Source organism: Tursiops truncatus, chromosome 17 (genome assembly GCF_011762595.2).
Source record: "Tursiops truncatus isolate mTurTru1 chromosome 17, mTurTru1.mat.Y, whole genome shotgun sequence".
Lineage (NCBI taxonomy): Eukaryota > Metazoa > Chordata > Mammalia > Artiodactyla > Delphinidae > Tursiops > Tursiops truncatus.
The window spans coordinates 74,192,970-74,217,294 of record NC_047050.1 but is presented as its reverse complement, the minus strand read 5'-3'; the positions used below and the strand labels follow the sequence as shown (position 1 = coordinate 74,217,294).

Genomic DNA, 24,325 nt, shown 5'->3' with positions numbered 1-24,325 from the left:
TCACTTTATCGTACATTTTGCTTATTTGTTCTCCTGCTAGTGAGTATTTAGATTGTTCTGATGTTTCACCATCATAACCAGCAAGTCTTGGTCTTGAACGTGCTGGCACGTCTGCAGATGTACGTTCCTCATGAAGAAAACAGGGTAACACGTGCCGTTGAGGCTGGAGATGTGTACCAGTTGGGAGAGTTTCTCTGGGGCATTCAATGATTAGATTGTAGGGTAAACAATTTTTGACTTTCCGGCATATTTTAACTTCTCAACAAAGAGACAGAACATTGATGTGTCCACCAGCAACGTATGAAAGACCCATTTTCTTAGATCCTCACCAACACATTGATAGATTTTTTTTTTAACGTTTTTGTTGTTTTGCCAATCGGATGGGCATACGATGGTATTTTATTGTGGTTCTATCTGCATTTCCCTGATTACCACTGAGCTCAGAAATACTTCTATGTGTTTCTTTTTTTTTTGCGGTACGCGGGCCTCTCACTGTTGGGACCTCTCCCGTTGTGGAGCACAGGCTCTGGACGCGCAGGCCCAGCGGCCATGGCTCACAGGCCCAGCCACTCCACGGCATGTGGGATCTTCCCGGACTGGGGCACGAACCCGTGTCCCCTGCATCGGCAGGTGGACTCTCAACCACTGCGCCACCAGGGAAGCCCTGTTCCTATTTTTAAATAAGCTTTGGTTCAGTGAGGCTAAATTAATTCACTCAATCAACACATATTTTATTTTATTCTTTACTGAGGCCTAATCATATATAGTAAAGTGCACAGATCTTAAGTACATATTTTGATGAGTTCTGTCGAATGTACATGCCAGGGATGGAAAGCGGTAAATGCGTACCGGCCGCCCCCAGCCTGCCGCCTGGCCCTTCCCGTCCACGTGGGCAGCGTCGGTGGGACTCGTGCTAGTGCCTCGTGTCGTGCTGTGGGGTTCGTGTGATCAAGCAGGTGCTGTCTGCGTGTCCCGGGGGGATAGGAGCGCCCCAGTGGGTGGCGGCTGCTCTTTCCGTCTTGTCTCTCAACATTGTGTTTACTGAATAGAAAAAGACTTTAAGACTCTGACTTGAAGCTACTTATGGCCTCTTATAAAAGGAAAGGATCACACTGAGATCTTTTCAGTCTCTTTGAATTACTTTCTTGATAACAGTAAGCATCAAATATTACGGGGCCCAGAGGAAAGGCATCCGACCTCAATGAACAGGGTAGGCGGATGGGGGGAGACAGGAGGGGGTGGGCAGGGGTGGCTTCCTGGAGGCAAGTGACTTCTGGGATGAGCCTGGAAGGATGAATTGGATTCGTCTGTGCGCAGGATGGGAGGTGGCAGGAGCTGAAGCACGGTGGGGGAGGGGTGGGGCAGGAGGCAGGGCCAGGCCTAGCTAGTGCACAGGCCCTGGGATCCACCTGTAGGTGAAGGGGCAGCAAGGGTTGAGGAGGGTGGGGAGAGCTCAGGGCTGTACTGGAGGCCGTTTCCTGGGGCTGCAGAGTAGGGTGGATGGAAGGAGAAGGCGGGTGGGCCCTGTTAGGGAAGGAGGTGAGAGGCCAGGGCCTGGGCTGGGAAAGGGGGCAGGGCTGGGGGCTGGCCTGGGGATCCTGGCTCCCGGGTGACTCTCTGCTGAGGGATGTGCAACAGAAGCGGCCAGGCAAGTCAGTGGGCATCTAGGCTGATGGACGGGGAGCCCGTCTCCGAGCTGCGGGGAGAGGAGACTCAAACCCTTGGGGCCCGGGGCTGGGAAGGGGTGCTCCTGGGCTCTGGGGGTCCAGCTGGTCTGGGACCTGCCATGCTGGGACCCCTGCCCCGTGACTCCCCGGAGGCCCTGCCAGCCTTCCCTCCGTTTCCCGCTCCTGTGTCCCAGGCCTGCCCAGCTCCAAATCCCAGGGGATGGGGTTGGTTGCTGAGAAGCCGTAACCCCTATCAGGAACCAGAGGGGTTAATTTCTGATGCCCTCCAGCTCTCTGGGTTCATCGCGTGGCTGGTTCTCGTGCTCGGGACCAGCCCTCGCTCACTCGCTTTGAGCAGCACAGACCCAGAGCAGCGCCCCTTCCAGCGCTCAGTGCCCTGGAGCTGGTGGACTGCCGGCTTCGCTGCTCTGCACCGGCCCCAAAGCCTCGATTCAGTTTTGGGTAAAGAAGAGTCCTCCAGAGACAAGAGCATTCAGGCTCGACTGGGAAGAAGGAGGCTGGGCCCGCGTTTGCCCTCCTTCCGCCCCGGCAGTGGCGGGGGGCAGGCGCAGAGTCCACCCAGAGTCTGAGCAGGGGCCGCCAGTGGGTGTCAGAGCCACAGGCGCCGGCCAGCACCTTGCTCTCTGCCACCCACCATGTTCCCAGAAGTTCTCACGGGCTGACTAGGTCCTCCATGTTGCAGGCTGTGACCTCACTCACCGCATTGTCCCCACTCTGTAAGGACGTTCAGCACAGAGATTGAGTCACTCTGGGAGATCAGCTCGGTGCCTTGCGACCACCTAGAGGGGTGGGATAGGGAGGGTGGGAGGGAAGGAGACGCAAGAGGGAAGAGATATAGGAATATATGTATATGTATAACTGATTCACTTTGTTATAAAGCAGAAACTAACACACCATTGTAAAGCAATTATACTCCAATAAAGATGTTAGAAAAAAAAAAAGTGGCAGAATTAGGAGGCGGGGGTGCAGGCCTCACCATCTGCTTGGAAGTTCTGCCTTTACTGTGAGTCTGGGCCTCCAGGTCCTGTCCCGTGCTGACTCTCAGATTCGATGGTCACATTGGGCCCTTAACTGGGCCCTTTTAACCCACAGTGTGGAGTCTGGGGTCTGGGCTGGGTCCCACTCTCTCCTCCTCTGGCCCATTGCCATTAGGTGAGTGTCCACGTTGTACCCAGTGCCGGGGAATCCCAGAACCTGACGTTTGTCAGAGGAATACTGTGCCCACTTCCTGTTTTGTGCTGGGTTTCTAGATTAAAAATGAATCCTGATGAACTACATGAAGGGAGGATCAATGAACCCCGCAACCCTTCGTAAACCTTCCAGAAGCGTAGGCTGGGGCACTTGTGACCATGTAGCTCAGGCTTGAACACGGTGGGGAGAGACCACAGCACCCTGCAGCTCCACCTGCCATGGACACTAGTGTCTGACCTCACCTGGTCTTCACGGTGCCCTAGGAGTCATGTCAGCATCTCCATCTGACAGAAGAGGAAACCGAGGCTCAGGGGATTGGGTGCCTTGACCAGCTGCTCTGAGAGAAGAGCAGAGCTGAGGCTCAGACCCGGGCCCGGCTGATCTCAGATCCTCAGCTCTCTGCACCCTGATTGGTTTCCACACTGTAGTCAGGAAAGGGTCACCAAGCTGCACATGGTGGGCACGGAGGGAAACTGGGGCTGGAGAGAGGACCCTGCCGCAGTTCAGCCTGGAATTGCTGAGGATGTAAACGGGAGCAGAGATCCCAGGGGGTGGGGGCAGAGGGGCATCAGGAGGTGGGCTCCCTGACATGGTGGAGGGAGGGGAGAGGGAGGAAGGTGGGACAGGGAATGGTGGGATTCCAGGCAGTTGGAAGAGACCCCTCCTGGCTCCCAGGCCCTGCTACCCACCCTGAGTGCACGTGTGCAGGCCCCAGGCCACCTGTGCACCTCCCTGACCCTGACCTTGCCTTCCTTCTCCACCTCTGTCCCTGTGGCCTTGCCAGACAGACCCAGCCACTGAGCATGTACGCTTGCTAATGCAGAAAGCAGGACCCTCTCTTTAAAATAGGCCTTGTTCCAAAGCATGATTCTGTGTTTTGTCATTTTCTCCTGTCTGTGGGCTGGTGTCTCTACAGGAAATACAACAGACAGACAACTGGAATTGTTACTGTTTCTGCTGAGTCCAGTCTGTGGAGTGAGGGCTTACACCTGCCGGGGCCTGTCCCAAAGCCAGGAGGGTGAGGTCGAGCTGCCTGGCCTGCTCGCTCAGGGCCTTCGAATGCAGCACAGGCCGCACAAGGGCACAGGGGAGGTGCAAGGCTGGGAGCATTCAGCACTGGTGTTAAAAAAATAAGTATCCGTTGATTTAGCTCAATTTCCATTCGATAAATGTTTGTCCGTGCATGGTGCATGCATGTATCCACTCAACCATTCATTCTATGCCTCAGGACATCTGCTGTGTCAGGAAGTACTCTGGGGCTGGGGGTACAGAGAAACACAAGGGATAGGAGAGGCCTGCCTCACAGAACTGCTGTTCTAATCAGAGAAACACAGTTTAAAAAGTAAACTGAGAAATGCACACAAAGGAGGCATTGTGGTCATTGCTCCTATAAGGACGTACAGGATGACAAGTGGCAGGGAGGGCCTGGGCTCTGATGGGTGGTTACAGAGGTGAAAGGTGAGAGGAGCCAGCCTTGTGAGGAGCAGGAGGGAAAAGCAGGTAGGGAAAGAGAGCTCAGTGTGTTTGAGGGCTGTGGGTCAGGATGGGGAGCCCTGGGGGAAGATGGACACACAAATGTACAATTACCATGCAGGCTGCTATGTTCAGTATTAGCTGTATGTACAAGGAGCCAAGTGGTGGAGAAGAGACCCCGTGAACTCTTCTTGACAGTAGAGGATGTGTATCAGTTATCAGTTGCTGCATAACAAATATCCCCCCATCCCCCGCCCAAAAAAGAGGGATGAAAACAACAAACTCTTATTGTCTCACAGTTTCTGTGGTTCAGGAATCTGGGAGGGGCTGAGCTGGGTGGGTCTTGCTCAGGGTTTCTCATAACGTCGCTGTCAAGCTATTGGCTATTGCTGTGATCTTGAAGTTAGAACAGGGCTGAAAGACCACCTCCAAGCTCACGCAGGTGATTGCTGGCAGCCTCCCGTGGGCTGTTGGACTGAGGGCCTCAGTTCCTTGCTGTTGGATTGCTGACAGCGGCCCTGGTTCCTCCCTACGTGGGCTTCTCCGTGGGGCAGCTCCCTGCGTGCCAGCTGGTGACCCCAGGCTGCGTGATGTGAGAGAGAGAGAGAGAGAGAGAGAGACCATGCGCGCACGCACCAAGAAGCCAGTCTTTCCATAACTGATCTCGAAGTGACACGCCGTCACTTCTGCCATGTTGTGTTCCTTAGAAGCCAGTGACCAGGTCCCTCCTACACTCGGGGGTGGGGAGGTGGATGAGGCTCCACCCCTTGGAGGAGCATCAGAAGATCTGTGGGTGTATTTTTACAACAGCTCCTGAGGGGATGCCTCAGTGTGGTTGCTAGTTTTCAGGGGTTTTCCTGGAAGGGAGACCACGTGCAGAGGCATGGATGTGAAACTCCGTGGTTTCCTTTGCTGTGCAAAAGCATGTAAGTTTAATTAGGTCCCATTTGTTTATTTTTGCTTTTATTTGATAGAGCAAATTTTTAATATAAAAAAGTTCACTTAAGCCACCACATGGAGATGAGAGAGTTGAAAGCAGGGATACTCTGAACCTTTGGAGACTGTTGGTGGCAGCACCACGGCAGGGGCTTTAGTGAACGCAGTGGCCACGGATTGTGGACAAGAGGAGGCGTGTGAGGGGCCTGAGCTGTAGCACATTCAGAGCAGGAGAAAATGCTGCCCCCAGTCTGTGCTGACTCACCTTGCACTTGGGGTTCGTGCTGTTAGAGGGATGGGCTGTCTGTAGATGACACGTAGGCTCCCTCTGAAGTTCAGCTCAGGGTCAGACCATACAGGACCCTGAAGGGGAAGCGGGCCTGATCCCTGAGCAGGGCCTGCCTGAAAGCAGGGAGGATCTGGGTTCCAAAGCTCCCAAAACTCACTCTCTGTCCTCGTTTTCCCTCCCAGTTTGACCTACAGCGGATCGTGATTTACTGTGACTCCCGACACTCGGAACTGGAGACATGCTGTGACATCCCCTCGGGTCCGGTGAGCAGAGACTCTGCATGGAGGGGTTGGGGGGGGCGGAATGGGTCCTTGGCTTCCCGAGGGAGGGGTGTCCTGGGCCCTGGGATGGGATCAGGGGACACCCGCCACCACAGTGCGCCCTGGGAGGGAGCCCCATGGTCATTGCTAGGGTTCCGTTTCCTGGTCTGGCGGGTGTGGGTTCGGGGAGCGGGTCATGCAGGTCTGCCCCAGCCTCGGTCTACGGCCCCCGGGGCTGCAGCTGAGTGATGAGACCCAGCTCTGGGGAGCACGGGGCAGAGGCTGGCAGGGGGGAACGGCATCTCTGCTGCCAGCGCTCAGAGTGGGGAGGCCGCCATGCTCTGCGCTGCTCAGCAAGACAGGAGGAGGCAACACGGGTTCAGGAACAGCAGGCAGAGGCTCCTGGGCCCCGGCGCAGTTCTGCCTCTCCCAGGGCCTCCCCACCTCTGCCTCGGTCCAGGTCCCTCCCTCTCCATTTACCAAATACCAGTTCCGAGGGTGCTTCCATAGTCCTGCCTCCCAGAGTTGAAAGCTGAAATCCATGCACTCGGCGGGCGCGGGCCCGGACGCAGTGAGCACTCGGTCAGCGTGTCCTGTGTCAGGACGAGTAGGGGGCACAGGCACCCGGGGTGGTCGTTACCAGGGCTGGGGCTGGAGTCAGCTGAGCCTGACTGTAGAGAGAGAGGAGAGAAAGGAAAGGGAGGGAGACGGGTAAGAGCAGGAGAGAATAAAGGGAAAGAAGGAGTGGGGGAGAGGAAGGGAAGAAAGGAGAGAGGGAGGGGGCTGGCGAGGGTAAGGAAATAAGTCATTACGGGCACACCTGCTGGGTTCCTGCGTTCCGGACTCTGAACTGGATGCTTTCTCCGTGTCCTACTAACTCCTCCTCACTGCATTGTGATGGAAACGCCCTTGTCCCCACTCTGAAGAGGTTAGCACTGAGACTCAGAGGGGTTAAGTGGTTCCCACAGGCTGCTGAGAGGCCAGTGAAGTGGCTGAGCCCCTTGGCCCACGCCAGTCTGACTCCAGGGCCTCAGGGTACCAGGACCTGCGGTCAGACGCTACTTGCCCTCCCTGCTCAGGCTCCAGTGTCCTCAGGGTTCCTGCCTCCCCTTTGCCTGTGCAGGGAAGCTCCAGGGAGTGGTGCTGGGCAGGAAGCCAGGTTCTGACCGCTCTGCTTCCCTTCCAGTGCCAGGTGACCGTGCTGACGGAGCCCTCACCCCCGCCCCAGCCGCCTCCCACCTCCGGCAGTGAACAGATCGGCATTTTGAAGACTATCAACTGCTCCTGCCCAGCTGGAGAAAAGGTACCATCCACAGTCCACCCTCAGCCGCCAGCCCGGGGCCCCAGAGCTGAGTGGGGCAGGGTGGCAGCAGAACCAGCAGTGTAGGTGGGAATTTCCCATCATGCACGTGGGCTGCCAGGGCAGGGTGGCCCCAGGCTCCAGGCGACTCTCCAGTCAGGGGCCTATCCTTGCTCCTTGGGCTTCTCCCTTCTTGATTTCTGTGCACATCGGGAGGGGAGCTGCTCAGACCCAGCCCTGACGAACCTCTTCCTGAAGTTCGTGACGTCTTCCCAAGGCACTCTGGCCCCTCCCGGTCTCCTCTTCACTCGTGTGTGCGCCTAAACCAGCCAGATTTGCTTCGAGGATAAGACTCTGCATGGGCAGCGGCCGAGGGTTTAGGTGTGCTCTGCGGGACACACCCTCATCCCTTTCTTCTCAACGTTCCCTGTAATTAGCTGTACTATATAATCTACATGCATATATGAGTAGAGTTTAATGCCTCTTGTTTCTAATTTTAAAACCTAATATGTTTCCGACTGCCACCATCGCCTGCCCTTTAGCCTAGATGAAATGTCTCCTCGAGTGCCTGAGGCCTTCATCTGTTTTTCTGTGGACGAACAGCCCTCTTAATAAGAAAACAGTTTCCACTGTTTGAGCAGAATAAACAGATACGTGAGGATGACAAAATCGAGATGGTCTCCGTGAAGATCTGCTCGACTGGTAGCCCCCCAGGGCCCTCGGTCTACAGCATGCAGTATATCAATCGCTCTGTCTGCCCCTCCCAGCTCAGGGCTGGCACACAGGAGGTGCTCCCCAACTTTGCAAGGGCCTTGGGAGACACAGACAAAACTACGAAATCGTGGTTGACGTTCATTGGAGTGGACACACTTTAAGAATTTCCTGACAGTTTTGTTTCAATAAGCCACCTGTCCTGGCAGCCTCTCCTCCTTCCCTTCTTCCCTCTCCTCTGTTCTCCTTCACACTCTCCTTTCTTCTTTCCACCCAGAGACCCCCTCCCAAGGAGCTCCCAGTCAAGTGGGGATTTCTAACCATGGCCCAGCTGGCTGGGAGACAACGAGAAGCAAGCTCGGTCATGCTGCGAGCTGAGGCTTTGTCTGGGGCGTCGGTGGAGTTAGGGGCTTCCGGCCTGGTGCTGGGTTAGGATTGGGAGAAGCTAGAGAGGGAGCCAGGGTGGGTGCACCCAGGGCACCGGGCAGGGATCCTCGTCTGTGCCCCTGCCGGGCTCGGACACAGATAACGTGTTGATCCGGTTCTCACCCATCAATGTCATAACGAAAGCAACTGTCCAAACCCAAGTCCTTTTGAATTCTTGTTTTCCATGGAAAACCCCAAACGGAAAGGGTAACTGCAGCAGCGTGGGGCTTGGCCCACTAGCCTGCAGACTGTGCCCGGGAGGGTGGCCAATGCTATCTCTGCCTAGTTCATGGTTTCCCCAGAGCCCTGCCCTGGCGGGGCCCCTCGGGAGGAAGTCTGGGGTCAAGCAGGCCTCCGTCCTCTCTTCCCGCCCACCTTCTCACTCTCCAGCTCACGACCACCTGCTGGATCGCCACTGACCTCCTGAGCTTGGCTTACAGATCCCCTCCCCCACCTGTCCCCACTCTGTGTGGCCCCTGGTGGGTCCTAGTTGCCCTTCTAGCCTCATCTCACTCCCCTCTCCCCTCCCAGTTTCAAGTAGGCGGGAATGTCCTGGTCCTCCGCCAGGTCATGATCTTCCTTGCCTTCTGGAATTTGCATATGTAGCACCTTCTGCCTAGAACATCCTTTTCCCTCCCGCCACCCCTTTTAATCTGCTAATGCCTGTTCTTCTTTCAAGATCCCCAAAGAATCCTTTTCTGATCCCATTATTATTGTCTGTATGATCTCCCTCCTCCCTGCCTCCCTGCCTGCCTGCCTTTCCATTCTTCACATCCATCCATTCAATACCTGTTCATTTAGCCCCTGCTATTTGGGACATTAAGACCCTTTCTTTCCCTCTTCTTCCAGAGACCATAACAATGATCACATTGGAGTAAAACTGCCTACTTGTCTTTACTTCCATAAGCTCATAAATTCCAGATGGCAAAGGCTGAATCTTTCCATGTCTGTATTTTCAGCCACTATATGAAATAATAGTTGAATTGATGGATACGTGGACCCAGGGTATGAAGGATGGATGGAATGGCTTATTGGGTGATGCCACCCAGAGGGTGAGGCTGGCATTTGTAAATTGATGGCTGTATTTGGAGGTCATGTCCAAGTTCCCCATGTAGGTTGGCAGTTTGAGAAAGGGTGCTCAGCTCCAGAGAATTTTTTTTTTTTTGTGGTACGCGGGCCCCTCACTGTTGTGGCCTCTCCCGCTGCGGAGCACAGGCTCCGGACGCACAGGCTCAGCGGCCATGGCTCACGGGCCCAGCCGCTCCGCGGCATGTGGCATCTTCCCGGACCGGGGCACGAACCCGTGTCCCCTGCATCGGCAGGCGGACTCTCAACCACTGCGCCACCAGGGAAGCCCTCCAGTGAACTTTGTCCAACTTATTGATCGGCATGTGGCTTACTAAGGGACTGGCTTATGAGCAGGTGGAGGGGATAACCAACTAGTAAAGAGAGAAAGGGGAAAATTAAAACAGAACCTTACTTGTTTCTTTTGTCTTTCTTCCTTTAGGGTGAAAAGGGCTTTGATGGCCCAGTGGGACTCCCCGGCCCAAAGGTCAGTACTGGAGCCGGCAGAGAAGCCCTTTAGAGCGTGGGGTCCTTTGATTTGCTCTCTTTGTAAGAAGGAGGAAAAAACTCCCAAACGATGGTGTGCTAGGTTACTGTCCTGCGGGGTTTTGCTTCCGAGCTTGTTGAGATGGAAGGATAGGGCAAGTGGCATAAAGTCCGTAGCCTCTGAGTCCCTTCACGGTTCAGAGCGTCCATTTCTCAGCCTGAACGTGTGATCGAGAAGGGGAACACGCACGCCCGGGCTCAGATGCTGTTTGCGCCAACAGGCTCAGCCCTCCGTGGTCAGCTAACTGCATCAATCCTTTCAGGCCTCTATATTCCAGAAACTTCGGGGGTTGCGCCTTAAAGAGTCTGTTCAGCACGCACGATCTGTTTGCTTGACGTGCGTGGAATTCTTTTTGTACACGTTTTCCAAACTCACGAATTGCTCGAGGCCAGGTGCCTCCTTGTGGGCTCCTCCCTCCTCAGCCGTGGACCGGCCTCTTCTCTGTCCACCACTGCCCAGGTTTATCGCATTTACGGAGCTGGACAGGGCTGTCGTCTCGCATCATTTTTTCGGTCTCGGAAAGCTGAGACCCAGAGAGGTGTGCATTGCCCGGGGTCACACAGAGGCTGAGGGAGGAGGTCAGCGTTGCCCAGTGGCCGTTTGCTAGTCTGGTGTTCGAAAGAGGGGCTGAGTGTGATGGTGCAGACGACTAGCGATGACTGCATCCCCTTCCCTTCCCTCCCCGCTTCTCCCTCTCCCCCTCCCCCTGCCTCTGTCCCTCCCTCTCTCCCTTTCTCCCCCTCCCTCTCACCTGTATTACTTGTGTTCACATTCATTCAGTGCGTCACCACTGAGCATCTCCTAAGGTCCCTTTTGTCCTCTCCCTTCTTCCTTCCTCTGTATGTACCTCCTTCATCTTCCCCTTTTCTCGCCCTTCTCCCCTCTGTCCCCAGTATGCTAGGATGGGGAGAATAGACAGACAGACACACGCACACACACAGGAGGTCCAAGGTGCCAGGTGTTCACTGCGAGAGAGAGAGCAGGGGCCTCTGCCTTGCTGAGCAGCCCCTGGGCTGTAGCCTCAGCTCCTGGGCTGTCAGATGGAAGAAGAGAGAAAAGCTGTTCGGGGGTTTGTGAAGCTCTAAGTAGAAAACATTTGTCTGAAGCAGTGGCTGTTCATGGAGCGACCGAGCTGTGCTGTGGTCGGACAGATCTGGGGTTGTGCAGACGACAGAGCCTGACCCCTGACCCTGAGAGAGAAGATGAGGTGGGAGGGAGGGGATTCTAGGGAGGGAAACAGGTCCCACCAGCTGCAGATAAGCCTGGCTGCCCCGTGGCTGATTGGCAGTCCTGGCCCTTTAGCCAGTGTCCCAGCCCGTCCGTGCTTAAGATGCTGTGTAAACACCTTGATTCCAGCGGCTCTGTTTACCTAGAGGTAGCTCAGGTCGTGTCCACAGGCGTGGCCTGGTGGATCCTGGGTGCCCAGGCCCGTTCTGGATGCGGGGACATACCAGGGAGCCATGTCCCCGGACTCAGAGCCAGCAGGAAGAGGCATGACAGGGGGTGGGACGCTGGGTTGCGGGGAGCGGGGCTGGGGGGGGCCCTGAAGCTTCCTGGGGAGGCTCCAGGATGCCTGGGGGGGGGGCCCGCCCTCGCTGCGTCCAGTAAGATGCGTAGGAGTTGCCGTTCCGTTCCCCAGGTCAAGGGTGCAATGCTTTCACCCACTTGCTTTCTCCAGGTGTCCTTCGTTCCGGGAATTAGGAGTTTGAGAAAATTACTCAGATACTTCTTCCCTCTCCGGGGGTGGGAGGCTTGGCCTCATGGTGCAGTTGGCAGTGACAAAATCGGCTGCTTCCAGAAAACTGGGGCAAGGTGGGCCATGGGCAGCTGGTGTGGGAGAGGTTGGTCGGAGGACCCGACCCAACGTTCGTCTCTGGTTTCCACCCCTCAGGGGGACATGGGAGCCGCTGGGCCGGCTGGAGCTCCTGGACCCAAGGGAGAGAAAGGAGATATGGTGAGTGAAGGCCCCTCTGCGTGGCCAGTGGGGGGGACCCCTCTGCACGGGCACAGGAGGCCTGCCGGCCGCTCCAGCCTCACCCTGCACCACTCCACCCTCAGCCCCTGAAGTCTGTGCTCCAGGTTGGCAGTGATGACTCCCCGAACTGGCCATGTCTCACCCTGGCCATTGCATATAGTTTTTCCTCTACCAGGAATCATTTTGCCCTCTGTCCACCCCGATTTGCCCCTCACCTCCCCCTCCTGCCTGGCTCACGTTTTCGCACCTGTCAGACTCAACCGGTGTAGTTCTCCAGGGTATCTTTGCGACCCCGGGTCTGGCTCACCCCCTCGGTTCTCCCACATCCCTGGTGCCTGTCAGTCCCCGCATCAGCTGACTCCCTGATACCGCGGTTTGCCGTTTGTCGGTCCAGCATCCCGGCATCTGGCCCAGCACAGACTGTGTTCATGCATCCTTAGGTTGATGAGCGAGCACAGTGGATGGTGGGTCAGGGAAGAATTGCAGAGATAAACGGTTCATGGTGCAGAGCAGGGCTTAGGAGCCACACGGCTGGCAAGCAAAGGCTGGCTCCACCAAGATACTTAACCTTCCTGTCCTCAGTTTCCTCATCTGTAAAGTGGGGAGGATAAAATTAACTGTTGAGTTGCATGATGAGGATTAAAACGAGTTAACGCATGTAAACAGTTTGTAACAGTGCAGAAGCAAAGTAAATGCTATTGTTCCTCTGTTGTTACCTGGCCTGGTGGAAGCACTAAACCCATCCTTCAGACTGCATCTTGTAGCATCAGTAGCACAGGTTTGGAGTCAGGTGGGCCTCAGTAGCTGTCCCTGGCTCCTGCCTTTATTGGCTGTGTGACTGCAAGCGGGTTGCTAAACCTCCCTGAAAACCTCATTCGCTCCATGAACAGAATAAAGAAAAGAGCAGCTTTGTCTGTAAAATGCCTGGCCCGTGGTAGGAGGCCAGTGAATGAGCGCGAGTGTAATCAGTTCCTTTTAGGTTCTCAGTGCGCAGGGGAAACCCGACGACAAGACAGAGCCGCTCCCCTAGAAGAGTTAGCCTGGCAGACACCCCCGTGCCATCACCTGAGAGCTCATGATTGCAACTATACCGCCTGCCCTTCTTCACAGGGGCTTCATGTTGGTCCCTCCTTACTCCTTAGAACAGCTTCTTAAACTTAAGCTCATCACTCACGGACGGGAAGGATACAGAATTTTCAGACTTGCGTGATGCGCTCGTGATCACATCAGGTGCTCTGCCTGTGTGTGGCAAAGGCAGGATTTGAATCCATTTTAATCTGAGTCTTGTGCTCACTTGCTGAGCTATACCTTTCACCCACACTCTACACACCGGCCTCCTGTGCAGAGGTGGGAAGCAGCCGCTCTGTGCAAATTAACATGGAAATAGGAAGAGAGGCTTACATTTAACAGCATTCATGGCGTGCCGGGATCTGTGCTGTATGTTTTACCGATTTCTGGCTCATTTAACCCTCAGTTCGATGTTGTGAGGTGAGGGCTAGTGAAACACCCATTTTACTGATACACAGGGAAAAACCAGGCTACAGAAACTGCTTGTGAGAGGGCACAGATGTCGGATCTAACAGACAAAGCCTGCAAAGTAGCCATTGTAATCATATCCAGAGAACTAAAGGAAGCCATTTGGAAGGAAGCAGAGGGGAGCATCATGACATTATCTCATCAGATATAGAACATAAGGAGGTAGAAATTGTTAAAAAGAACCAAATGGAAATTCTAGAACTAAATGGAAATTGTAAAGTACAGTCAATGAAATGAAAAGGAAAATCACTCGAGAGGCATGACAGTAGGTTTGAACTGGCTGAAGAAAGAGCCAGCATTCTTGAGAACAGATCAGGAGCGATCATGTCGTCTGAAGATCAGAGAGAAACAATAATGAAGGAAAATGAACAGAGCCTCAGAGAAGTGTGAGGGCCCGTGAAGTGCGTCAGTGCACATAACAAGGGTACCCGGAGCGGAGAGAAAGGAGCAGAAAAAGTGTTCAGAGAGATCACGGCTGAAGACATCCCGAATTTGATGAAGAGCAGTAATCTGCACGTTCAGGAAGCCTCGGGAAGTCCAATCGAGAGAAACAAGGAGGTCCATCCTTAGGAAACTCCATCCTTAGAAAGGAGGTCCATCCTTAGAAAAATCCATCCTTAGAAGGAGGTCCATCCTTAGAAGGAGGTCCATCCTTAGAAGGAGGTCCATCCTTAGAAAAATCCATCCTTAGAAAGGAGGTCCATCCTTAGAAGGAGGTCCATCCTTAGAAAGGAGGTCCATCCTTAGAAAAATCCATCCTTAGAAAGGAGGTCCATCCTTAGAAGGAGGTCCATCCTTAGAAAGGAGGTCCATCCTTAGAAAAATCCATCCTTAGAAAGGAGGTCCATCCTTAGAAAGGAGGTCCATCCTTAGAAAAATCCATCCTTAGAAAGGAGGTCCATCCTTAGAAGGAGGTCCATCCTTAGAAAGGAGGTCCATCCTTAGAAAAATCCATCCTTAGAAAGGAGGTCCATCCTTAGAAAGGAGGTCCATCCTTAGAAAAATCCATCCTTAGAAAGGAGGTCCATCCTTAGAAAAATCATGGTAAAAAACGCTAACAGACAAAGCAAAAGAATCGAAAGCAGAAAAAGAAAAATGATTCCTGATGTACAAGGAAAACCCAATAAGATTATCAGCTGACTCATCACCAGAAATAATTGAGGCCAGAATGCAGTGGAGTGACAAGTTCAAAGTAATAATTATGACAGTGTATCATTGGGTATTTAACAAATATTTGTAACAACAGTAGCACAAAAATGGGGAAGAAGGAATAGATCACGTAGGAGTATGTTTCTAAGTCTCACTGGAAGTAAGTTAGTGTAAATCTTAAGTAGATCCCGATAAGTTAAGATGTATATGGTAAACCTCAGGCAACCTCCAAGAAAATAATTCAAAACTATATGGTGAAAATATCCTTAAAGAGGTTAAAATGTTGCACTAAAAAGAACTCATGTAATGCAAAAAAGAGCAGTAAAGGAGGAATAAAGGAACAGAAGAAGTCAGGAGACACAGAAAACAAAAAGTTAAATGGCATATGTCAATCTACCTACATCAAAAACAGCATTGTCTCTAAATGTATTAAACAAACCAATTGAACAGCAGAGATTTTCAGCCTGGACGTAAAAACAGATCCAACTGTATTGTGTCTACAGGAGACACACTTTAGATTCAAATATATAAACAGGTTGAAAGTAAAAGGATGGACAATACACATTCCACAAATAGAAAACATTAGAAATTGGAGTGACTGTAACAGTATCAGACAAAGGCTTTAAAAAAGGTTAATAGAAATAAAGAGGAACATTTTATAATGATAAAAGTGTCGATCCTCTAAAAATATGTGACAATTATAAACATATGTGCACCTAATAACAGAGCCCCCAGATATATGAAGCAAACATTGAGAATTGAAGTGAGAGACTTAACATCCCACTTTAATAATGTGTAGAACAACTAGGAATGTGGAGAAATCGTAACTCATACGTTGCTGGTGTAAAATGCTGCAGCTGCTTTTGAAAAGCAGTCTGGTGGCCCTTAAAGGGTTAAACACAGAATTATATGACCCAGCAATTCCACTCCTAGGTGTATAACCAAAAGAAATGAAAACACGTGTTCATACAAAAACTTGTTCATGGATGTTCATAGCAGCCTTATTCATAATAACGGAAAAGTAGAAGGAACCTAAATGTTCATCACGTGATGAATGGATAAATAAAACGTGTGTCATAGCCATGCAATGGCATAGTATTCTGCAATAAAATGAGGTATTGACACATGCTGCAAGGTGGGTGAACCTTGACAGCACTTTGCTAAGAAAACACGGGCTATGAAGCCAGTCATAAAAGCCCACGTGTATGATTTCATATATATAAAACGTCTAGAATAGGTGAATTTATAGAAACAGAAAACTGATTAATGTTTGCCCAGAGTAGGGGATGGGGGAAGAAGGGGAGTGACCGCAATGGGTTGGGGTTCTTTTGGGATGATGAAAACATTCTAAAGTTGATTGTGGTGGTGTTGCACCACCACATTTAGTATATTTAGTAAATGTACTAAGAAGCCATTGAATTGTACACTTTATTTTTAGTTAATTAATTAATTAATTTTTGGCCACATTGGGTCTTCGTTGCTGTGCGCGGGCTTTCTCTAGTTGCGGCAAGCGGGGGCTACTGTTCATTGCTGTGTGCGGGCTTCTCATTGCAGCGGCTTCTCTTGTTATGGAGCGCGGGCTCTAGGCGCGCGGCCTTCAGTAGTTGCGGCTCGCGGGCTTAGTTGCTCCGTGGCATGCGGGATCTTCCCGGACCAGGGCTCGAACCCGCGTCCCCTGCATTGGCAGGTGGATTGTTAACCACTGCGCCACCAGGGAAGCCCTACACTTTAAATAGGTGAATTATGTGCTCTGTAGGTTATATCTCAATAAAGCTGATGTGGAAGAAAGAATAGTACCATAATACTGAGTTGTTGGAAAAATTAAATGAGATAAAGCTCACGAGAATCTACCCTCAGTAAATGATAGTGTCTTTAGAGGCTCCTTGGCAGGGCTTATGAGAAAGCAGCCCACCATTTTGAATCCCAGGGCACATCTGCCACGTGTGATGTCATGCCGTGGCAATGCTTCGTAGAAAACCTTTGCCTTCTGCTTTGCTTTTCCAGGGCAGAGGACCTTTTGTCCACGGAGAAAAGGGCGAAAAGGTAAGCACCTCCCTGCTGTCTCATTCCTCCAGGGGCTGTGGATGTGGCCCGGGAACAGAATGGGGCACTTGGGTTCGGGAGAGTTGTGTGCTGTCGTGGTGCTGCCTGGTAAGAACTTGGGTGGGAGGGGAAGAGGTTTCCTGGGCTGAGTGCCTCAGTGTGTGAAGTGGGAGGGAAGGGCTTGTTCAGGACGTGGATGGTTCACAGTGCTTAGAGCAGAGGGTACTTAATGGCGCTCATGGAAATTGGGATGCAGAGCTGCAGATGTGGTTTGAGGACCAACATACAGGGCATTCAATATCAGAATGTGTTCAGGCCTTGTCTGCAGCGATGGGAAGGCCTTGGACGGTCTGTGCGTGATCAGACATGCTGAGAAGGTCCAAAGAGCAGGTGCCGATGGACGTGAGAGCGGGCAGACCAGAGGAACTCGGGGAGTAGTCAGGAGATTGTTGCAGAAGCACGAAGGCAAGATGATGAGGGCCAGAGTCATGGGTGGCAGTAGGACTAGACAGGCAGAGGAATGGAGGCCTATTCACATTCTCCCTGGATACGAATGTTGCACCTTCTTTAACCGTCATCAGTTGTGATGATGATGTACAAGGTCAACAGATCCTGGGAAAGAGGGGATTCCTTCTAAAGAGGAAAGCTTTCTTAAGGTGTGTCAGCCTAGAAGGAGAAATAAAGCAGTCACTAAAAATGCCATTTTCCACTCACACCAGCGATTAAAAATACATCTCCCATTTCCCAGGAGAGGCAGCCACAATAATTTGTAACATACATTTATGTTGGTTATTTTGCCGGAGTCTAGGCAATTGTAGACTCAGAATGCAGGGCATTGGACCTCGGAAGGATATCGTTACTCAGAGGGGGGCTCACATCAACCCCTTGCGTGGGGCTGATGGTATAAAGCAGGTGCCACTCTGTCAGGTTACTATGGAAACAGAGCTTTCATGTGCCCAGCTCGTTCTCTCCGTGTAGCACCTTTTATTTAGTCCGTTCATGTCTAGAGATTTACTCTAAGGAGATAAATCAAGGCTGTGCACAAGTACATACCCACACGTTTCGTAATTACAGCGTGATTTATAAGGCAGCCTGGAAACAACTGTAACGCTCTGCAGTGGGCAAAAGGTAACGTGAGTTACTGTACAGCTAAATAATACAATGGCATTTAGAGGCACAAAATCACATTTAGAAGGATAATTAACGACCCAGCAAATGAAGATAGCATTTTGTTCATTTTTAATTAAAACACATTGCAAAATATCTATACAGTATGACTCCAGTTGTGTTTATGTGTGTGTGTGAGACTCAGAGAGGGAGGCTGATTCTGGGGGCAAACCCCCATTGTTAACCACTGGTTGTCTGTGGGTGGCAAAGCTGTGAGAGTATTTATTTTTTCCCTTACTTTTCTTTGTGTCTTCATTTATTCCACAAGGAACTTCTCTTTTTTAACCTGTGTTAAACGCACAGGCACACACACGCACACGTAATAACTACTGCACGGGAATACAGAGCCATTTGAGAGACAGTGTGACACACAGTGTAACACGAGCTTTGCACCAGGCAGACCTGGGTCAGTCGAGGTGTTCCCAAGCTCTGCCATCAGCGTCTGGCTCTCCCGCTGCCTACAGCAGGACTGGCAGCACCATCTTCCTCGATTCCTGTGTGGTCTCAAAGCACAGCACCTGGAACCGAGGCACTCAGGTTTGATGGTTGCCATCATGTTCGGTTCCTAAGAGCCCAGAACCCAGGCACAGGGTATTAACAGGACACCTACATGTTCCTCGGGTTCAGGACTGGGGCTGCCAGAGCGCTTGAAGTCAGGGCGCTCAGCCTGGGTCGTGCTTCCCAGGCAAGACCAACGTGCAGCTCCTGGGCCGGCTTGTCCTCTGAGTGACGTGCTGTCCTTCTCATGTGCTGGCGCCACCAGGAGAAGCTGACAGGCCCCCTTTCTCCCATGAGCAGCAGCTGCATCTCTGCCCCGTCTGTTCTGGTTGAGCTCAGGACAGGCAGCCTTCTGCTTCTGGAGGCACCTACCCGGTGCCCCAAAGCCCAGGCTGCAGCGCTACGCTCAGGACCTGAAGCTGCCGGGCCACAGTCCCAGCCGGGAGACCTCCCCACACATCCGGTGCCGGCAGAAGAGACGCGTAGCTGAATAGACGCCGGCACTCCTGGCTCTGTCTTCAGCTGACGTTCTCTTGCAGTTGGGCATTTTTAGCAAAGTCTGAGTCTAGATTCTTCCACATCTGAGCTGTGTGATTCAGGATGAGTCACCTCCGTCTCTGGGTCTCTGCTCCCTCATCTGTAGAAACGAAGGGGTGGGATGTGATGATGCATAAGGGACCTTGCAGGTGGCAGTTCTGAGACTGGGTCATCAGCCCACCCCCAGCCTGAGTCCCTGGGGCTGTCTTCCGTAACTTGGAGTCTCTGCTTCCCCTCCAAGGATGCAGCGGGGCCAGGGAGAGTCAAGGGGACAACAGGATCCACAGAAAGGAGACCACTGGTGACTCATGCACGTGGACAGAGCTTAACAAACCGGCTCTTTTGCTTGAATATTCTCTCGAAAGCAATCGCAGAGCACCAAGGGGATTGGATGAACTGGAGCCTGATGTGTCCACAGTCCGCGACTGTGTCCAGTCATGTTACGCTGAATCTTGCTGTGGTTTTTTGGGGTTTTTTTAAATTTTTGGTGATGTAATCAGCCACTGTGACAATGTGCATTGACCTATCTGAGGGCGAGGCACCGTGTATGCTGTGTTCCATGCTTTAATGTCTCATTATTAAGACAGTGCTTCGAGGAAGTCACAGCTATGCCCTTTTCACAGATGAGAGAACATAGCTTAGAGGTCAAGTGACCTGCCCAAGGTCACAGTTAGTAAGATGGCTAGAAAACACAATCACTCGTGAAGGGAAGCTGGAAGGCTGATTCAATTACCCCTTTTTCTGCAGCTGAGGAAACTGAGGCTCAGAGAAGGTGAGTGACTGGCCCAGTGTCACACAGCTGGAACACTGCCGGAGCTCTTGGCCTCCTGACTTGCCCAGCGCCCCCCACCAAATGCCCAGGACCACTGTGTGGTGCTTTGTTCCTGGGCTGCCTCTGCCCCTAGTTTTGGAAGCCAGCCTTCTCTCTGGTTCCCGTTCCACCCCACGTTCACCACGGGTTCTTGGGACAAAGCTCCCTCAGTGTTTTAATACGTATGAAATAGGGCTCAGGGAAAGGGGGAAGCAGGCTTTTAGGGGCTGCCTGAAAAGATCTGCGCGTAGCCCAGGTGTTGGGGGCACAGAAGGAGAGAAAGATAGGCATGGACCCTCCTTCACAGCGTCTGGAAGACAGCTGGCACTAAATAAATGCTTGCCTAGTAAGTGAATGGATGGATGGAGTGTGGACCTCCGTCATCCAGGACCGAGAGCCAGTAGAATGGTCACAGACTCTGCAGTCAGAAAGGTTCAGCTTCACACTCCGGCTCCCCTTCATGTGGAGCCTCAGGTTCCTTTTCTGTAAGAGTGAGAAGGGGAATGATAATAGTTCCTACCACGTGAGGATGCTGGGAAGATTAACCCAGGGCCCCACGTCGCAAGCCCGCATAATGGGTGATGCCGCTGTTCTCGCCCCCCCCCCCCCCCGCCCCGTCGTCACTGGCAACGCTGTCTTGTTGAGGAGGGTAAGAGAGGGCGGCGGCAGCATGGTGTGGACCAGTGCTGGTGGGCTGGTTTGGACCAGTTTGGGGGGAGTCAGGGGGAGCAGGGAGGGGTGATGACTTCCGTGCCCTTCCCACCCTTGGTCCTTCCATGTTGACAGAATAAATTAATAAGCAGAGTGAAGATGTTGGTGTAAGGTTTCCTACGGCTGGACACTGAGTCTTTTCCATGGAGATGTGGTCCGTGAGCCCCGCGGTAGAAAAAAATTCAGAAACAACAAAAACAAGGCCAAAGTGCGTGGTGTCCAGTGAGCTTCCTTTTGCATCCCGAGGGTCCTTCCGCTCTGGGGGACCAGAGCCTTCAGGGGAGGAACCCCACAGAGAGGCTGCCTTGTCGTCCCTTCCTGGACCCACAGCGCCCTCTGGTGTCTGGAAGCCAGAGCGTCGCTCCAGTTTTCCTCTGCAGGGGTGCATGTGATGCTGGGGAGATAGACCTCTGCCCTTTGGGAGCGTTCCCCTTTCCCTTAGGAATCTATCACCTGGGGGGACGAGGACAAAGAGAGCTTTCGTTTTGTGCTCAGATGTGGGCTCAGGTGATGGAAAGAAAGCAGGTTCGGGGAGTTGGGCAGACCTGGTTTGGATCCCAGCTCTGCAGTGGCTGGGTGAGCATTGGGTGGTGTCTCTCTGAGCCTCAGTTTCCTCATCTGTAAAGTGGGGCCATTGATGCCCACCCCTTAGGGCTGTTGTGGGGCTTATAGGAGGTTGGCAGTGCCTGTGACAGCACCTGGCTTAGTCCCTGGCACGTGGTAGTTCATGTAAAAATCTGTCCCTTATCTTTATTCCTTTCTTTTGTCTGCTAGAAGCTGTTGCTAAAATCCATAAAAGAGTGACAGATGTGCTTCTTCAGTAAACAGCGTTCAAGTACCTAGTACGTGGGAGAGTGGTGGGTTCACAGAGCTGTAAAACATGGCCTGGGCCTCCCCCAGAGTTCTCACTCACCAATTCAGAGGAGGAGACATGCACACACATTCTGGTCACGTGGTTGTCTAATCATGAGTGTTTCTTCTTCTTCCTGGTCCTTAATCGAGCCTGTTGTGCCACCTCCATCCTCCACCCTGTTACACGCTCAGAGGGTGACGACGCTATCAGGAGACCCTGCCTAGGACGCCGGTCACGTCAGCACTGCACCTTGAGGGTTTCCCAGGATACCCGGTATTGTACTGCTGGGGCTGCTTAGAGAATCAAACTAAAAAATATCTAGGAAATTATTGTAAGCACAGTTCCAATGAAGGGAGGAACAGAAACAAAACGACTGCAAGCTGACTCTGTTCTTTGTAAGTACTCTTAGTGGTGACCAGCGGCAGCAAAAAATGGAAACAACCTGATAGAAAATTGCATTTCTTCAAGTGAAAATTAGGAAGCCCTTATATATGTAGATGTGCACGCAACATGGCGTCAATGAAATAGTAGAATAGGAAGCCACATGCACTCCCACACGAAAGGCGTGTGCGGCGAGCAGAGCCAGTGCACTGGGGAGTGGGATTTGGGCTATTTCGTGCCTTGTTAATTGCTCTTTATGTTGCTATAACATTAGTACTTTTGCAAAACATAAACATTTAACTAACAACTAGAGCTTAAACTTAATACGATGAAAAAATAAAAAATAATAGTATATTTACAGTTGTTCATGCATGAAATCCAAATCCAAAAGTATTATTTTGGAGGGAAGAGCCCTCTCTCCCAGCATGGGGCATTTGCCGAACCCTGCGTGCTGTGACGGCTGGTCCCAGATGACAGAACATGGCAGCGGCTGAGGGTCAGGCTTTGGGAACCTGGCACTGCCCCTGTCCTGCTGTGTGACCTTGGAAAGGTCATTGCAGTTCTTGGTGCCTGTTTTCTCATGTGTACACTGAAGATAATAGTAACAATAATAGGCTCTTGTAAGATTGAAGTGAGGGTTAAGTGATTGCATCCACGGAAAGAACTTCGCAGAGCACCTGGCAGATCCGAAAGCATTAGCGGGAATCAGGTCTAAGCCACCTGGGCGCTGGATTCTCCGACCGTGATGGTCAATTCGAACACATTATCTACGTTAGTCCAAACAGAACGACAGACTCAGTACTTTCACTTAGAAGCCCGGGGACGGTGTTCTTTCTCCCAGGGCCTGGGGCTGTGCGATGAGAGCCCAGATATCCCTGCAGCCATGCAGCGAGCCAGGTGGGGTAGGGCAGCGGTGACACACACAGGCTGGGCCCAGCGTGGACCCTTGTAGATGCCGTTGCAGAGCGGAGTCCCAGCTCACCTAAGCCAGCATCACCCGCTGCTCAGATACACAGGGCAATGCATTTCCTGCTGGGGCTCTTTGCTTTCTTTATGAGCAGCTGCTGGTATTAATATTTTAATTAGAGTTGGGATGGGATGTAGAAGGCAGCTCTCAGGTAGAGACCAGCCTAGACCCGGTGCTGAGGAGACTCCCCCGCCCCCTGTGTCCCTCGAGTGGAGAGTAACAGAGGACAGAGCAGGGGAAGGGCTTGCAGCCCCTCATCAAGTCTGGCTCACACCTTGTAGATGGTGGGGGCCCTTGGGAGCCACAGGGGGTGGAATTGTGGCCAAGTGTCCCGTAAAGCCATGCTTGGGTCAGCAGCTGTGTACTCAGCGCTTGGTAGCGGGGGGAAAGAAACCAAAACAACCACCACCAAAAAGTCCTCTCTTCAGCATTTTCACAGAAATCCGTACGGCAGTAAATAAAACTTTGTATGGATTTTGTGCTCGGATTTCACAGTGCGGTGCCCCAGAAAAACTATGCGAGCAAATAGAAGGAACTCAGCTAAACTTTATTGGGCTGGTTGACTCAGTAGCAGACAGAATTCTAGGTCACGCAAACATCGGTTCCTTGTCTTTATGGCTTGCTTCCATTTTTATCGGGACCATAAACCTGACGGGGAAAGAGGAATCGGAGCCAGACATACAGCAGAGGCCGTTCTGACTCCCTGGGATGCTGCCTCTAGAAACGTCAGCCAGGTGTCCTGCAGCGGATGCCGGAGCCGCGTGCAGGTCATCACGGGGGAAGCCCTTATGGGTTGGTTCACCGTGAAGTTAAACAAATAAGGTGCCGATTGGGAAACCGAGGAAAGAGGCCACGGCCATCTTGATGGAACTAAGGAGGGTTGTTAGAAGGCCAGGTTCAGAGCTGTCAGCTGAGGTGGGCTGGTCCCCAGGTCTGAGAAAAGTAGGTTCCTCACATGCTTATTCCAAACCAGGCCCCTGAGAAGCCCAGTGCCTCCTGTTCTCTGATGATTTGAAATTGGACAAAGCAGGCTCCCCTGCATTGCTGTGGACCTGAAGATCCAGCCTCTCGGGAAAGGCAGTGGCTTGAGGAGCACTGGGGACTCGTGTGCCCGGTGGTGGGCAGGGCGCCTGGGGCTCCTCAGCTCCAGGTGGCTTCCTTTGGCGCATTCTCGCTGTCCTATTTGAAACATGCAAATGCACGTGATTTTGCGTTTGATTTTAAACGCTGCTGTGGTCACACCGTTCCCTACAGACCCCTGCGCAGCCACTCTGTGTTACGTGGAGGATCAAGCCCCCTGCGTGTTGGCCCCAAACGACCCTCCCCCGTCTCCGTCTCCTGCCAATTCTGGGTCCATCTCTGGGTCCACGTTTCCACCTCCCCGACACTGATTCCTCCTCCTTGCACGTCCACCGGCCCCTTCTCCTGTGGAATCCTGGAGATGCTTCTGACACAGTAACCTTCGGGGTGTCAAGCACGGAGCCAGGTGGTTCCACAGTCATTGTCTTACTCAGGCCTCCCAGTGAGGGCAGGTGGAGGGTATCACCATCATCATTTCATGGAAAGGGCGCTGAGACTTAGGAAGATGCTCCTACACATCGATGTTTTCACCGTAGAAGCTATAGGGAGAGGACGAAGTAGTTTATAGTGAGCTCTGGTTTGTTCAAAAGTGTAACGCCTACCCAATTTAGGTCTAGTCCTGTGCTGGAGGGCTGGAGAAGGACAGCAGAAGGATGGACGTGAACTTTGGAGTAGGATTAATCCAGCCGTCTGCACTGAGAGTCAAGGCGGGTGGAGGGGTGGCGAGTGAA

General features: G+C 52.4%; 1 protein-coding gene across 1 annotated transcript in view; it reads left to right on the top strand.

Annotated features, from left to right (window-relative positions):
• Nucleotides 1-24,325, top strand: part of COL22A1 (collagen type XXII alpha 1 chain) — a 261,283-nt gene that overhangs the window by 77,061 nt on the left and 159,897 nt on the right. The window contains exons 8-12 of the mRNA XM_033842909.2: nt 5,760-5,840; nt 7,024-7,140; nt 9,782-9,826; nt 11,778-11,840; nt 16,551-16,589. Coding sequence (XP_033698800.1) covers nt 5,760-5,840; nt 7,024-7,140; nt 9,782-9,826; nt 11,778-11,840; nt 16,551-16,589 — 345 coding nt within the window. The remainder of the gene's footprint in view (nt 1-5,759; nt 5,841-7,023; nt 7,141-9,781; nt 9,827-11,777; nt 11,841-16,550; nt 16,590-24,325) is intronic.